General features: G+C 39.8%; 1 protein-coding gene across 2 annotated transcripts in view; it reads right to left on the bottom strand.

The window, feature by feature from the left end:
• Positions 1-16,513, bottom strand: part of ADAM23 (ADAM metallopeptidase domain 23) — a 140,128-nt gene that overhangs the window by 20,953 nt on the left and 102,662 nt on the right. For both annotated transcript variants that reach the window (XM_024563961.4, XM_053919001.2), the window contains exons 16-23: positions 12,476-12,547; positions 11,814-11,903; positions 10,521-10,601; positions 6,039-6,089; positions 5,364-5,427; positions 3,956-4,061; positions 1,911-2,030; positions 253-421 (exon numbers count right to left, since the gene is read on the bottom strand). In XM_024563961.4, the coding sequence (XP_024419729.2) occupies positions 253-421; positions 1,911-2,030; positions 3,956-4,061; positions 5,364-5,427; positions 6,039-6,089; positions 10,521-10,601; positions 11,814-11,903; positions 12,476-12,547 (753 nt within the window). The remainder of the gene's footprint in view (positions 1-252; positions 422-1,910; positions 2,031-3,955; positions 4,062-5,363; positions 5,428-6,038; positions 6,090-10,520; positions 10,602-11,813; positions 11,904-12,475; positions 12,548-16,513) is intronic.

Genomic DNA, 16,513 nt, shown 5'->3' with positions numbered 1-16,513 from the left:
ATGTCAAGTTGTATCTAGAGAAATGTGGTGAATACAAATAGCCAGTGACAAAAGAAAGCATAAAAATACACCATATCAATACATGTGTGTTGTTGTTAGCAGATGAAGGTACTAAGAAAAGAAAATCATGGTCAATGCGTAGATACCGGCAACACACACAGAAGGAGAGCCGCTGAACTGAAGTCCAGGCGCCGTGGACTCTGGGGATGCCAGATAATAAAGGTCTGAACTGGAACGCTGATGCCTACTCACCCCATGGCCTGAACAGACTTTACCCTTGGAATCGAGTGGGCAGCTACTCATATTTAGGGCCTGAATCTGTAGGCACTTCCGATCTAAACACATCATAGATGGGCCACATGGCGTTCCATCTTCCACATAGCCCACATCTGTATCATCATCTAAAACCACGTGAGCACCACTGAAAGGAGAAAGATATTCACACAGTCATTAGTGCTACACTTACAAATACAATGTCAACATGAATGAGCCTCGCTGTTAGGACCATGAAGAGGCTGCCACTGGACATGGACTTCTCCTAGCATTTCTCCACTTTTTCCCTTCCCCCTTTCCCCACCGCCCCTTAAGAAAAGGGCATGATAAAAGAAACTACCTATCTTTATCATTATTATACCACCTGTCTTCAGGAAAAAATGTCATTTGTACCAAGTGTATGCTAAATCTTCACTTGCAAGACCGACCTTAAGATGATAAAAGAACCAATCTTATCATTACTCTCCAAGGCTTTCTGATGTGTCATTGAGCAAAAATAGCAAAGAAAAATATTTTGAAAATTATCATTAGATGACTGGGTTATTCATGATTGAAAAAATAAAGTGGTTTCGATATTTACTCCTAAAATGTCAAAGTTTGAAACAACTTCAATTTGAATAATAGTCAATATACTACAGTTACTGACAGAGTACATTGCTGACCAGTTTACAAATATGCCAATTTAGAATACACAACATAGTTTAATAAGGCCAGTATATCTCGAGACATGTGAAAACCTACATATTCACAGGACGCTTGCGTGCTTCAAACTACATTTGAAGACGACAGACTTTTTCCAGAAGGATCTCCCTGTCAAAGGCCCTGTGGGAATTGCTTTTGAGGCCACTTGAAACACTGAAAAACAGCAGTCATTTGACCAAGACAGCATTATCCAGTCTGGTTACCCAGTCAATTCACTAACTTTTGGTCAAAATCACTTTTGGATGGTTCCAGACCTTACGTTCACTCCCATGAGACACGGGCTTGCTACTCTGAGGAGACTGGGGATGGACGTTTGCAGATGCTGAAGGCAGTTCTGTGGGGAAATCCCGAAAGTGTTTGGAACGACGTGCCATTTGATTGAAAGCACAGCGTCCTAGAATTACGACTACTTGGAATATAACCTGACTCCCTGGCTTACAAAATAAGCCTCATATTTTCTGTGCCTTGTACTCATAGGTAATTGGATATCAAATGTTTGCCTACAGCTACCAATAATATTTTAATAAATATTTTCTATATGTGATTATTTATTAAACCACCTTCTAAACCAGACAAATCTACACGAAGTAAAGCTTAAACTCTTTTTTTTTGTAATAAATAATAAAACACAGTGTTCAAACAGTGACATATTCCAATGCTTAAAGCTTTAATTGTGGGTCCAAAGAGACACCATAATTCTACTCTTAAGATCATAATTACAAAGAACGCCTCACTATTAATAACTGGCACAATTTTTTTAACAAATGTAATTTGCAAATCTAGACACAACTTTGTCTTATAGAAGACTCTTAGCATGAAAGGTGATGATAAAACCTCAGTCAGCACTCCTTTCCTGAAAAGTAGGAAATTTTCCCTTGATTTTTCTAAATTTGTAATTCTCACGACTCATTAGGTCTTCCAATATTCAGTGTTACCTGCAGTCAATCACCCGGCCTTGATGATAGAAGGAAGTTGGGATGATCTCTCCCTGAAGTTGGCCAATACGTGGAGCTCGCGTAAGATTGGTGCAGAGTAAAAATCCACAGAACACATCACTAAACATATTTTTAAAAAAAGAGTAAGATAGGAGGAATTATGCTCAAAAAATCAAAACTATTCAGTCCACATATTTCAAAATATGAAAACATTTTCTTTCCTTCCAAACAAAAGCGTCGGTTCAGATATTGCTGGCTGGATGAGACTCCCCTTCTCCATTACAGGGTCTCACTTTTGTTTGGAGGTAGCCAAGTGCTCAGCCCTGAAAGACGGCGGCGACCGGTGTCCAAGCTAGTTACGCACTTCCACTCCCTGTATCCTCCTTCATGGTCGTCCTTCCTTCTTATCTATCTAGAGCTAAAAGTGGCTTGTGGGTGTTGAGAAGTGAGAAGCTGGCTAAGAAGTTGCTTGGGAGAATTTTGCTTTCTGGATAGAAGGTCAGAGCCTGACATGAAGATCTTTGGTTCCTACCCCAGCTTCCTGCATTTGAATGTGAATTCTTTATCTCTAACTTGTAATCATTAAGTTCAGGAGCATAAAGATACAAACTCAATAAGCAATGAATTACAGAGTGAAGGGGCAGAAGTTATCTGGGTGCTAAGGGAGGAAGGAAGGGGAAGGGCCTAGTTAAACAAGTGTGAATGACCCATGCATATGGACAATAGGATGGGGATTGACTGTGGGAGTGGGGGGAGTGAGGGGGGTGGGGAAAGCAACAGGGGAAAAATGGGACAACTGTAATAGAACAATAAAAAACATGGTAAAAAATAAGATGTCCTTAAAATTTTTTAATGTACTAAAATTTCCACCAAAAGACAAAAAGGAAAAGTAGAAGAAATCATCTGGGTACTTGGTGACGTTATTCAATGACTCATCCACCATGAGGGCTCCTACTTCCAGCCCATTTAAGTAAACAATGAATTTCTTTTAAAAAATAGTCAAAGAATTAAAGTGGTACATCACATGCACAAAAGGAAATCCATTGTCCAAAAAATGCATGAAAATGTACTAAATTCCAACTGTAATCAGGGAAATGAAAATTAAAAACAAATAACATAGCAGTTCACACCCACCAGAATAGATAAAAGTAAAAAGTCAGATAACACCAAGCACTGGTGAGAATGCAGCCCAAAATTCTCACATACATATTATTGCTGGTAGGGTTTACTACAGTTCAACCATTTAAAAAAGAAAACAGTATGACATCACTTTGGTGGCACTGAAAACATACATCTCTTTTTTATGTATAATGACAGTAATTTTTCTTCTAGGCACAGGCCTTAGAAAAATGTGTCCGAATGTGCACTCAGCTGCATGTAGAGAATGCTCACAGCAGCACGGTGCCTAATACCCAAAACACGGGAACAATCGAAATGCCCACCAACACAGAACGGAGAAATAAATTGTGGTGTATGGCTCTGACTGTGAATGAAAGTGAAACATGTGAACAACAAAAATGAACATTAAAACACTGAACTTGAGAAGCAAAATACGAAATAATACAGAAAGTATGACTCCTTTTATATCAAGTTACCAAAACTTTTAGCAAAACATTTTGCCGAATGTTCATGAAATGAACAAAATGGTATTTCACTTTGAATGTCCCCAGAATATACACAGTCTACATGTGTTGCTTATAGAACTCTGCATATACTAGACCATGCACAGGGCCTATCTTACAGCAACTGTACCCAATTAAAACCTAACATTAATCTGTAATGCCGTGGCAAAGCATCTCTTCAAAACAAGCACCAAGTAAAATACAGCATGTGAGAAATTTCCCGAGTTTTACCGAAATGGTGAGTCCATGCCATAGAAACAGTTTAGCCTGTGGCCATATACCCATGTATTTTTTAAATGTATACTTTCAAATTCAAAACAGTTGAACGTTGACTTACGAATCAGTCACATTTACTTTGGGCCCAGTTCACACTGGGCGTGGGGCTTCCCTGCCCACGCATCGGGCCCCAGGGCCGCCACTCACTGTTTGCTGCACTGGATCCATCGGTCCCCGTCCTTCCCACAGTTTCCCTTCTCCGTGCCTTCTGTGTTCAGCTTCTCGTAACAGAACTTGTCAGACCCTGAAGCCTCTTTTGGAGATGAGCGAGAGAAGACACTTTGTTTTAGTTATCTTTATGATTGATAAATAAATAAAGAGAACTACTTATTTAGTTTTCTTTATTATACCAGTGGCACGCCAGTAAATGTTTGACAACTGAATCTCCAGAAAAAAAAAAAATTCCTAATTTGCAGCATTTACCAATTTCCATGGTATAAATGTCATTATGTAACGTTCCATGGCACAATACATGGTGAATTTCAAGGTATCAGTGTGATGTTGGTTGGCTTCTAAAATTCCTGAAATTTTAATAGTTCTTCCAAGTTAACACAAGATAGCTCCAACACACCACTACTCTTAACTTGAAAGACAAAAGCATTCCCCATTTTTGCTGGTCAGTTTGAGGGTAGGAAGTAGGAATGATCATCAGCAGAAATTAGTAAAGTGGCACACAGAAAACTAATAAATATTCTCAGTCCTGTTTTGTATTAATATTAGGAGATACCATAAAGTCTTAGCCAATTGACATTTTACGTTGGCACCTGGGTGTCTATATTTAAACCTTTTAAAAGAAATATGTCTCTCTACTATCTTTCCTCTGTCAAAACTGAAGCACCAAGAGTAAATCTTTTAGTTAAATGATACTGGCCAAGCACTTATGTGCGGGCTCTATTCTCCTTTTGTGTACTTTCTGTTTCTTTGGGGGTGACCCAGCCTCAACCACACAGCAGGCCCATTTCTCTGTCTTCTGCTCTGGCCCTCATGAACCGCAGTTCCCTGGAGAGGCACTGCCAATGTCAGGAGGGTAGCGTGTATTAACACTCCGGGAGCGTCCTGAGAATCCTGGCCACGCACCCAAATCTCTAGCTGCCCGGCTACCTACCTGCACTTCGGGCAGGACCTGCATTTCTTCACTTCACCCTGAGGCTAACAGATTGCAAAAAAAATAATAATAATAAGGGCTAGAACTTTCCTGGGGTAAAAGAACAGAAAGCTACCTTTGGGGGGTAACTGTTAAATCCAGGATACAAAATAAATTATGCACAGGGCTGGGTCATGAACATGACCCTTGCACTCAGCCCAGTCTTTCCAAGTGGATGCACTATCCCTTCTGCTACAGAGACAAGCACTGAACGACACTGTTCGGTTCTGATGGCCAGTCGCCAACTTCAGCAGGTGTTATCGGTGGTTCTGTGACTAAGATTCACAGTTCTCTTTATTTCATCCTTTTGCAGATCACTGCAAACTATACATCTCTTTCAGCAAGACTGGCAGAGAAGAACAACATGAAGAGAAGACTGTGTGTGACCATCAACAGGAAAACGCAACCTACTCGTTCCCCAGATGTACTGGCACTGGTTGTCCCGCGTCTTGCACTCCCCGCTGTAGCAGCGGCCCTGCGGACAGGGACACACGCGTTAGCAGGCGCACGGAGCCCAGGTCTGTTTCCTCCCCCCACGATTTTCACAGTGAAAATGAGAATCACAAACATCTTAGGACAAGCACACGCCTGACAGGCCGTTAAAATCTAAAACTCAGAACGGACCTCAGAGTACAGCTCTTTAAATCTAACCTAATCATCTAACATTTTAAATTTTATGGTACATAATAATTGGCATATTTCTTTGGATGATGCCAAAACAATGTTGAGCTTCTCTTGTTTGTGAATAGTTAGGGTATCACATGGCTTTACGGAAAAAAAACACGTTATAACAGAGTGTCGTATTTTTTCATAATAAAAAGATTGGAGTTATTGAAAGAGAGTCACAACTCAATAAACTAGATTCCTGATTCTTGCCCTTAAATTGCCCTGACAATTTATCATCAGAGTTAAATATAATACAGTTAGTATTTGGTATGATACAAAGCAACTCTGTATTAGAAGACCATTCTAATAATTTACTATTGTTTGAGTTGTAATTTCCTTTCAAAAATTACACTTATTTTTAAAAAACCCTTGTAAACAAATCCTTTTAAAATTACAGTTAAAATGAATATCCCAGCATACCTGGTTTTGATTACATGCATATCCATCTTGCTTATGAAGGTTTGGTGGGCACTGAAAAATACAATTTTTTTAGTTAATGTTCATCATGTTAAATACCTTCAGGTTATATATACAATATATAAAAATAGCAAAAAGGTCAAGCAAGGTGAATATATAATTCAAAGTGTTTAGAAAAAGTATGAGTAACTGCTTAAGTAGATTATCCAAATTAATTTTCCCATTATAGGTAAAAATTAATAAATTGGGTCCACATAATCAGTGCTTTTTTTAATGTTTCTCTGTTTTCCATGACATAGACTGGAATAATAACTTACATTCGCTTTCCTACAGAGTTAAAGGCAGAGGGATTAAAATGGACAATGAAGGGATGTGAACCAGCTTGTTATGCAGGAGCAGACACATTCAGAACTAATTTATAGACTGGCTCAGCTCTGTGAAAGATGCCGGCTCTATATTTGACACCCACAATGCTCGCTTATAGGCAACATTATTGAGAGAGAGAGAGAGAGAGAGAGAGAAAGGAAGAAAGAAAGGAAGAAAAAGGAGGGAGGGAGGGAGAGGAAGGAAGGAAGGAAAAAAGAAAAAAAGAAAGATCCTGCCTTCAAGTCAATGTAAATGCTGTATCTCCATTACATTTCTGACCTCTCGAACCACAGACCTGTTACTAGAACAATATCCTGATGTGATGGATATTTCTCTTGCCAGTTCTATTTATCAAATAATTATTTAAAAGTACACTTCATTTTTGCCCCAAATGACCCTGAATACATTAAGTTAAAGTGTTTATTCTCTATGCATTTCATTTACCACATTTAAGACAGCTAAAAAAAAAAAGTTCAATCCAAAGTCTCTGCTACAGTGTTCAAAGCAAATATGAAAAGGGGGGGAAAACACACAGGTGTGGCAAGTAAGAAACACAGCAGGGCGCACTGAGGTCCTCCCTCAGTTTTCTGTTACCTCTCAGGAAAGGACAGTTGCACTCTTTCAATTATTCAGGCCCCAAATAATTGGAGTCATCCTCTGCTTCTCTCTGTCTAGTCAGCACAGAGAGCTAACACTTTCCTAAGGAACACTTTGAGATAAAGTGCTTGGGTTCTACCTCTTTCTACAGAATATCTGACTCTATTATAAGCTGTCATTCACTACAGCTTTTCATTCAACCTGATGGTGACTATTCAAAGGATATAATTATCAGCACTAAACCCTGGCATACTGAGCCAACTACACAAAAACAGAGATCCCTGTGGTCTCTTTCATCCATCCAAATCCACTCAAAACACAGTCATTATCTTATTAATCACTAGCATTAATTATTCACTGACTCCAAGACAAATACCACCGCACGGAACAGAAGTGAACAAGAAATGCTGCTACCACAATAGGCACGTCAGGGTCTAGAATTAATTTGTCGTATTTGGGCTTCTGTGATGGTTTGATAAGAAAGAACTCATAGAATTCCTTACCAATGAAAAAATTTTTTACCTTATTACCAGCTGTCACAGCTACATGCAAGATTCCTAATCAATTTAGTTTTCATTTAGGCTAATAAAAGCCAGTGGCTTATCGTTGGAATGTTTAACAAGGGAAATTATGGAATGTTTTATGGTCTCGGGAGACATTTAAAACAGGAGAACCATAAATCTGGGCACTTTATTCTGCCTGCACAGTAGCACGAATAGGCCTGTGAGTACAGCTCAGGATGCAGTCTCCAAACGCCGCCCAGCCCCAATTCCGTGCTGTACACGACGGGTCCCACGAGGGAGACTTCAGAGCGATAGCAGCTAAATGGGCTTATTTGAAATCACGTTCTACTACCCATTGAGATGACATATTTCACAGTACTAACAAAAAAACATTTCCCATGTCTTTCTAAAATATCTTTACTATGTCATCCAGGGTTGTGTGACACGGAGTTCTCTCAGTCGTACAAGTATAGCTTATTCCATTATAAACTGGAAAGTTTAAAAGAACCTCAAAGCCATTAGTTGATGCTAATACCAAAATTAAGCAAAAAGATACTGTGAGATAAAAGAGATAAAGTCATGATGTCGCCAATCATACTGATTCTCAGAGATGCAGAAATTCTCAGAGATCACATTTTCTTAATCATTATTAGTATCAATTAAATTCAAAGTTCACTGCACCTCACAAACCCAAAGAATTCGAGGGTGTTTCAGTTCTTCTCTGCCAATTACCTATTTCAGGCCGCTTCCTGTCATTCAAGGAAATTATTACTAAGAGAACATGCTATTCTAATAGGCCACTGAGAAATTAATAATACAGTTTTTACTTTAGACACATGAGATTAAAAAGAGAACATTTAAAAAAATGTAGACAGTAGAATATTTGGTTAAACATAGAGCTCTCATTATAAAAGCCCTGTTTCCAGGAAATTCTATGGCAATTCAAGAGTTAAAGGTTGAAATGGAAATACTATACTTCTAAAAGAGCTGAATAGACAGAACCAAAACAATGTATGATGGGTATAAAAATAGTATCATTCTGTAAAACTAAAAATATAACTCAGGGAAACATATATTAGGAATGTCACTATACTTGTCATAAAACACAGAATCTACACAGTTCTTACACTTTGCCACTATATTGTAACACATTTACAAAGAAACCTATTTACATACTTAAATATAAGAAACAGATACGCATAAAAATCACAAAAGAACAGCCTGAACACATTTCAACTGTACCGTATCCTCACAGGCGCCCATGAGGATGGAGTCCCAGATGATGTATACCAAGAACTTTCAAAGAGGTCACTTGGAATCTTTCTTTCCCTCTGCTCTTGTCCTTCCAGGGAATGAAACTCAGTGTAACCCCAGCTCCTCTCAGCTCCTTCACTCACTTCTTCCCCAGGCAGGTAGAGCAGTTGACTGGCTCATAAACTTGGGAAGAACAACGGCATTCCGGTGCGGGTCTGCTACTCCTCTCTTGTCTACTCCCATAAATCATACTCTCTAGCTCCTCCATTACATACAAGCCAAGGGCCAGGCATTGCAGAAAGAAGTCAGCCTAGACCAATTCTGTTAATAACCTATTGCTATAGCCTGAATCTGGCATCTATAAAGAGGGCCATTTAGCCCTCACACTAAGCCGTGGCTTTTAACTTGGACATTTTCAATAATAAAAATGATATACTGGCCTCCATCTCTATTTATTGGTAGCCCCTTGGAAACAACACAATCTGGTCATAGGTAACTCCACCCCTAAGAACCTATCCTAATTAGCTAACTTCGAACAAGAAACACTCTTAAAAATGCATAAAGGTGTCTCTGCCATATTAATTATAATAATAAAAAGTTGCCAACAATCTAAATATCCATCACTGGATACAGAAGTAAACTAATACACATGAGAGACGCATGCAATCATAAAAAGGATATTTATGTAACAAATGTGTAATGGTATGGGAAATGCTTTTTAAGTAACGTCAGAATGAACAGGAAGGTAGAATGAAATCCAGCTAAGTTCCTACCTGTCCTGATTGCTTACTTCCCCTCTGAATTGTTCCTTCTATTCTACAGCTAGCTCGGCTTTCATTCCATTTCTTGAAGAAGTCAAGCTTCTGCACCTGCTCTTTTCTGCCAAGCCCCTTCTGATCTGTGTTTCTATTTAAATGCCTAGTCCTCTGAGAAAACATACCTGACCACCCCGCCTAAAGCTCCCGCTCCATCATTGTTTTCACATCACCTCATTTTATGCTCAGCTTTTAGCCCCACCTGATATTTTGTTCATTTTTTCTCCACCCAGCAGAGTGGAAGCTCCAGAAGCCAAGGATTTGTCCATCTCGATCCCTACCACATCCCAATACCTACAGCAGTGTGTGACATCCAACAGGTGCTCAAGAAATGTCCATTCGGATGACAAATTAAGACTTTAAATAAGATGACATTAATTTTTAAAACCATAAAAAGTACATAAATAAGGAAGGTTAGAAGTCAACATTAATTATAATGTTATAATACTTTTAACGTGAGGAAGATCATGCTACAGCCTGCGAACCATGAGTCTGGGCTTTGTAAGTGGGAGCCGAGAAAGGAGGCTCTGCTCCCGACCCCACTCCGCCCAGAGCAGTTCTGCTTGTTTCCGCCTTCTGTACTGGGCTTCCATCCAAACTCTTGTTTTTAAAAAGGGTTTTGTGGCTTAAGAATGTTTGGAAACAGTACATTAGTGCTTCATTACTGTTTTAGATGTGGGGACCAAGAAAGAAAAATCAATTAGTGGGGTATAAACCATATAAAGGGAACTAATTATGAAAAGGAAACTTGGTAGAAAAAGAGACTTAGACCCCAAAATCACAACAAATGTTCTTAAAATAAAGGCAGGGTGGAGAACTAGAAATTACTAGAAAACAAAGCAAAACAAAGCAAAGAAGCCAAAGCATATTTGCACATGTCATCCAAATGGAAAGCTTTAAGATGTGCATTTACATGTGAAGTGCAGTACCGAGAACCCAGACTGCAGTACCTGGCCAGAGTCCCCAGTACAGTACTCGGTGATGTCACACCCATTCACAGCATCCCGACATTCATATCCTCTTGGCTGAAACTGCAAATCAAAATTCAGAGTTAGGAGCTGGTACTAATTAATATTTTAAAGAGTTAGCATTCTGATGTTCACCTGTAATTTTGATATTCTCTCTCAACTATCACCACACTCTTTGTACAGACTAGCAAGATGGCTGCAGAATAGAGGCAAGGCCCAGTTATCACTCTCTGGAGTAAATATGAATCATTAACCAAGGCAGTGAATGTTCGGATTTCAAAACCCACTGTCTCAGAGTATGAGTTGTAAAACACAATGTGATGGCAATGACGCAACGTGAAACACTGGTGTGCCTTAAGACAGAAGAACAACACTACAATATAAACATTGAGGGTTTCTCTGCAGATGTGTGTACATGCCCAATGTCCACTAATTAACGATGATCTTGGGTATTAATCTTGCTTTAGCTAAATATACACAATCAAACTTCAGTGGTTCCCTTTGGTAACACCAGTGAATGCCTTCTGTATACAAGGCATTTTGTTTGTCTGAGAGGGGGTACGTAAAAGATGCAGGAAAAAGCCCATTGCCTTCAAGCAATTTATAATCTGGACATAAGGTGAGTTTAAACTAAGCTGGAATCTTTTAGAATACCATAATGTTTAATACCCATTAATACTGAATAAAGTAATCAAAACTGTGTAATTTTATGGGTAAAAGTAATATTAGAGGATTTTATAGATGAGAAATGGGAAGATTTAAAAAAATGACTTTTCAAAATTAACTGGCCTCTACTATGGATGGGAGGAACTGTGCACCCATACGCATATAAACTCACACATTCATACAGTACTAGTCCTTATGAAGCTTTTTTGCCTCTACAGGGCATTTAAAGAGCCAAGTGTATGAAATGTGAGCACTCGCTTTTATGCTCGGGGTCTAAAATGAAAAGACCACGGGAACCGTCCCTCTTCTATTCAACCACTTAACCTGCTTTTCACCTGCGTTAATAGGGCAACTCTCGATGTCTATTTTGGAAGAAGAATAAATACATTTTAAAGGAGACACTGGAGGATAGGATGGTTGACAGTGAATCACAGTAAAGGGAAATGTTGTTGCCCACAGAATTTGGGTCGATTTATTGATTTTACAAAATTGCCACACACCCTGTCAACCAACCAATCTGTGGCAAACTATACACATGCTCAATGTATACACTGGGATATTCAGCTAATCTGTCAAGGAAAAGAGAGATGACACTGTCAGGAAACTCACCAGACAGGAGGTATTGTTGCAGCAGGGCCCGTCGCTGCAGTGGGCCCCATTGGAGAGAGAGCATTTCTTACAGCACAATCCATAGCATTCCTAGAAAAAACACTTCACGTGAGTGAGTGAGGAGGCCCACCCACTGGTCACTCAGCATTCTGTCCACATTGATTTATGCATAATCCAGACAAGGAGATTATACTACAGTAAAGAAGTACTTTAGGAAAGAATCAATCACTTAAATAATGATAGATTTCCTTCCTGCCTTACTTCTCAACAAAGCATGATCTTCTATGAAAGGGCTTCTCTACCAAAAAGGCAGCTTATTTCATAGCAGGTGTCCCACCCTTGCATAGCTCTATTACATTCTTAATACTCAACCTAGTTTTATAAAACAAAAAAGTACACAACACAGAAATATAAATGTGAGCTATGAATTTTTAAGAGCTAGGGAATTTGATGCGAAGGCTCCATTAGGTTTTTTTCAGATAGGGCCGTGAGGACATGACTAACTCTAACGTGCCTGAGCTGGGACGAAGCACTGAGGAGCAAGGTCAGGAAGAAAGGCAGCGAGACCACAGTGAACGACAGTGCAGGCTTCTCACTGATGTTATCCATCTTTGCTCTGGGTGGGAGCTGCACTGCAGGTAGAAACGAACCCTGATACCTACCACATGGAAACCACAGTCACACTCCTCCCCAGCTTCTACGTATCCATTGCCACACTCTGTGGGCTCAAATAGCTGAAAGAGATTAGGGAGAGAAAGGGAAAACATTTTAATTTATCACAAAAAATCAGCACACCAATAGGGCCCTTCAATCAGCTGCCACGTGATATTCTGTGATCTGTTGTAATGGCATCTTATAAATGTGTCTGTGTGGGAAATGCTGTTCACTTATTAATAACATTCTAAAAACCATGTTTTAAATGGGGTAATATCTCTTGGCGACTCTCTGGTGGTGGGCTCCTGAGATGACCTCCACCATTACTGCTACTTTTTATGGAGATAAGCTGTCAAGAAGAATAGATCACTTCTCATATTTGCTAATGGAGCTAAGATGCATTGCTAATAAGACTCATGTATCCAATTTGCTGACTTATCTCAAGGCAGCTGAGAAGGCATCAAAATAGTCAAAGAGATAAAAATGCTGCAGGTACAGCCAAATGTAATATATACTATCAAGTAAATGCAAACAAGCTTTGAAAAAGGTGTGGCTGGAAATCCACATCCATCATTCTCATTGAAAATAAATCCATATTACCTGAAGCATATTAAATACACGTGCAGACATATGCATGAATGTATGGAAATCTCTCAGTCATTCCTGGAACAATGGAAGAGTCAAATGTCTGGAATAATCCATCCTCGGGTGCCATGAATTTGCTTGCCAGAAAAATTCTATTTCAACCAAATGTGGAGGCAGTTGATTGTTTATGGGAAACATTCATTTTTCCCTTAACCTGGGACAAGATTTCTCTAAGCATGTCCACCACACACCTGGGTGAAGACTGGAACAGCACATCCCAACCCAAATGCTCAGAGGCATGAGTATGAGAGGGAGAAAGAGACTCCTTCCCCAGCAACATCACACACCCAAGGAAGGGGTGAGTTCCATTGAGCACCTGAGAAAGATCTGATCCTCCTTCCACTTCCAGAAAGGAGAACTATTATAAGAAACAAGGGAAGATAGAGGCATAGGTAAGCATGGCTCACCTTCTCACACAACCACAGCAAAAATTACAATTAAACTACAAATCAACTATCACCCAGAATTATCAGAAAATCTAGCTGTACGGAAGTCCAACAACCAAGGAATTAAAGAAGTCACATTCATCCAGACGAGTAGGGAGTTAGGAGGGGTGGAGATGCATGGAGATGTGTGGAGACGCAGAGATGTAGAGATGCAGAACAGGAGGTCCCACACCCACGTGTGGTGGATAAAAATCAGGAGGGATACCTCGAGAGGGAGGGATCCCAGCCCCACATCAGACCACCCAGCCCAGGGTTCCAGTGCCAGAAAGATAAGTTCTCATAACTTCTGGCAGTAAAAACCAGTGGGGCTTGGGGCGGTGGAGGAAACTGAAGGATTCTCAGGTATCTACTTTTAAATGGCTTGCAACAGACTTAGGACTTAGGCAGACTCACTCTTCCTGGGCTCCAGCATCAGGGCAACATCTGGAGGGGCACCAGTGGCATACAGGGAGAAACTGAAGTGTCTGGCATCAGGGCCAGTGCTGGGAGACAGCTTCCTATCGGACAAAACTCCAGAGGCCAGGCAGCAGCTTTGTCTCCTCTCTGAGCTCTCCCCCACACAGAGCCACAGAGGGGTGACACCATATCGGAGACTCCATCAACCTGGTTCACATGGGTTGCCCGACCCTAGTGATTACCTAAGGGTCTACCCCCTCCACGGTACTGATGTGCTTTTCTACAATAGGCCACACTACTAAGACAGGGACTCAAAGCGGCTCTACCTAATACATAGAAACAAAAACAGGGAAGCTGCCAAAATGAGGTGTCAAAGAAATAGGGCCCAAGTGAAAAGAACAGAACAAAACTCCAGAAAAGGAACTAAACAAAATGGAGATAAGCAATCTATCAGATGCAAAGTTCAAAACACTGGTTATCAGGATGCTCAAGGAACTCATTAGGTACTTCAACAGCATAAAAACAAACAAACAAACAAAAAAACCCAGGTAGAAATGAAGGTTATACTAAGTGAAATAAAGAAAAATTTACAGGGAACCAGCAGTGGAGGGGATGAAGCCAATAATCAAATCAATGATTTGGAACATAAAGAAGTAAAAAACACTCAATCAGAACAGAGAGAAGAAAAAAGGATCCAGAAAAACAAGGACAAGCTAAGGAGCCACTGGGACAACTTCAAAAGTACCAACATTCGAATCATAGGGGTGCCAGAAGGTGAAGAGAAAGAGCAAAAAATTGAAAACTTACTTGAAAAAATGAAAGAAAACTTCCCTACTTTGGTGAAGGAAATAGATACAAGCCCAGGAAGCACAGACAGTCCCAAACAAGATGGGCACAAAGAGAACCACACCAAGACACATCATGATTAAAATGCCAAAAATTAAAGATAAAGAGAGAATCTTAAAAGCAGCAAGTGAAAAGCAGAGAGTTACCTACAAAAGAGTCCCCATAAGGCTATTAGCTAGTTTCTCAAAAGAAATTTGCAGGCTAGGAGGGACTGGCAAAAAGTATTCAAAGTGATGAAATTGCAAACAACTCAGTGTCGTTTCCTTACGTGTGATGCTTATAATTAGTTGGTAAGCTGCAAGGCAGATACAATTAGCCATGTACTTTGCAACTCAAAAATACCAGTCGCTGACATTAATTCATCATTATTCATTTCATCCACTTTGAATACTCCAAAGTTTTCAGATTTCTGTCATATGGAGATGAATACTATAAAAGGCAGACAGCCAAGTTTAATGCTGCAAGTTCATTTTAAAATTCCTGTTTGTTTTTCTGCAGCCCCACTGAGAATGTATACGAACGTCAGGCATCAAACTATCATCCCCTGACTATAGCAGAATCACAGTTATGGGGCGGGAACAAATTATTCCGTCAGTTACCCACATTAGTCACTGATTTTTAAAAAAGGCTAACATGATTGCACTGCTCTCTCAATTTGCAGAGTATTTTGTATAGCAACAAACTATTTTTGACTTATGAGGTAGTATTTTAAAAGGAAATATAGAATGTGCAATGTTAGAATCTCAATACCATCTGCTAACTAGCATCGACCCTGCCTTTTTGCCTGTTGGGCAACGTCCTCCAAACATCTCACTATAGGACTGCAGCCCCTTATCCAAAAGCTGGGGAGCTGGGGGATTTTAGAATTTTGGCTTTTCTGAATTTTAGAAAAGTATGATGCATTTACCACATTCCATGTAATAGCCCCGAGGGGACTGGCGCATGCCCTATAATCAAACACATTAACATCTCCAATATGTCTTCTACAAACTCGTAAAAAACACTTCCAACATTCATAGATTTTTGAATGAAAGGATTTTTGGATAAGGGATTGTGATGCTGTGCATGTGAACTTTGATGAAATGTCAACTGACAATGTGGACCTTCCCAAGTAGAAACTGTGTAGTACAAATACATACGTGTACTTATGGGATCCAAAAAACACTTTGGGCCAGTTTTTGGCTAGCTGATATTAGAAATGCTTTCTTTCTGGGAGAATACACCACTGAAGAAAGGAAGAAGGAAGGAAGAAAGGAAGGGAAGGCGGAAGGGAGGGAGTGAGGGAGGGGAGGGGAGGGGAGAGGAAGGGAGGAAGGATGGTGGACAGATGCAGGCTAAGACTTTAGTTACACCCCTAGAGAGAATGGTAAGGGCAAATGGAATTTTTGTCAGAGAAATAAGTTAATCTATCTTAATCCAACCCACTATTTCTTAGCAGCAGCTTGAAAACCCTAACATGAAAATTTCAAGGATATTTTAAGAGATTATTTATTTTGGTGGGGGGATGGTTCAGAGGAGGTGCAGCTGGCACTGAAAAACCAGAAACTACAGTTTTATCATTTATTTAAATAGGTCTCAGTCTTCAACAGAATAAAGCCTTTGGTAACTAAATATTAATCTGCTTTACAACTAACCTGCTTTCCAAGACAGGTATCTGATATTTGGCACTTTTCTGTTGTAAAAAAAAAATAGAGAAATAATTACACATTCTAA

This window comes from Desmodus rotundus, chromosome 2, assembly GCF_022682495.2.
Source record: "Desmodus rotundus isolate HL8 chromosome 2, HLdesRot8A.1, whole genome shotgun sequence".
Lineage (NCBI taxonomy): Eukaryota > Metazoa > Chordata > Mammalia > Chiroptera > Phyllostomidae > Desmodus > Desmodus rotundus.
This window is presented reverse-complemented; position numbering and strand designations above follow the sequence as displayed.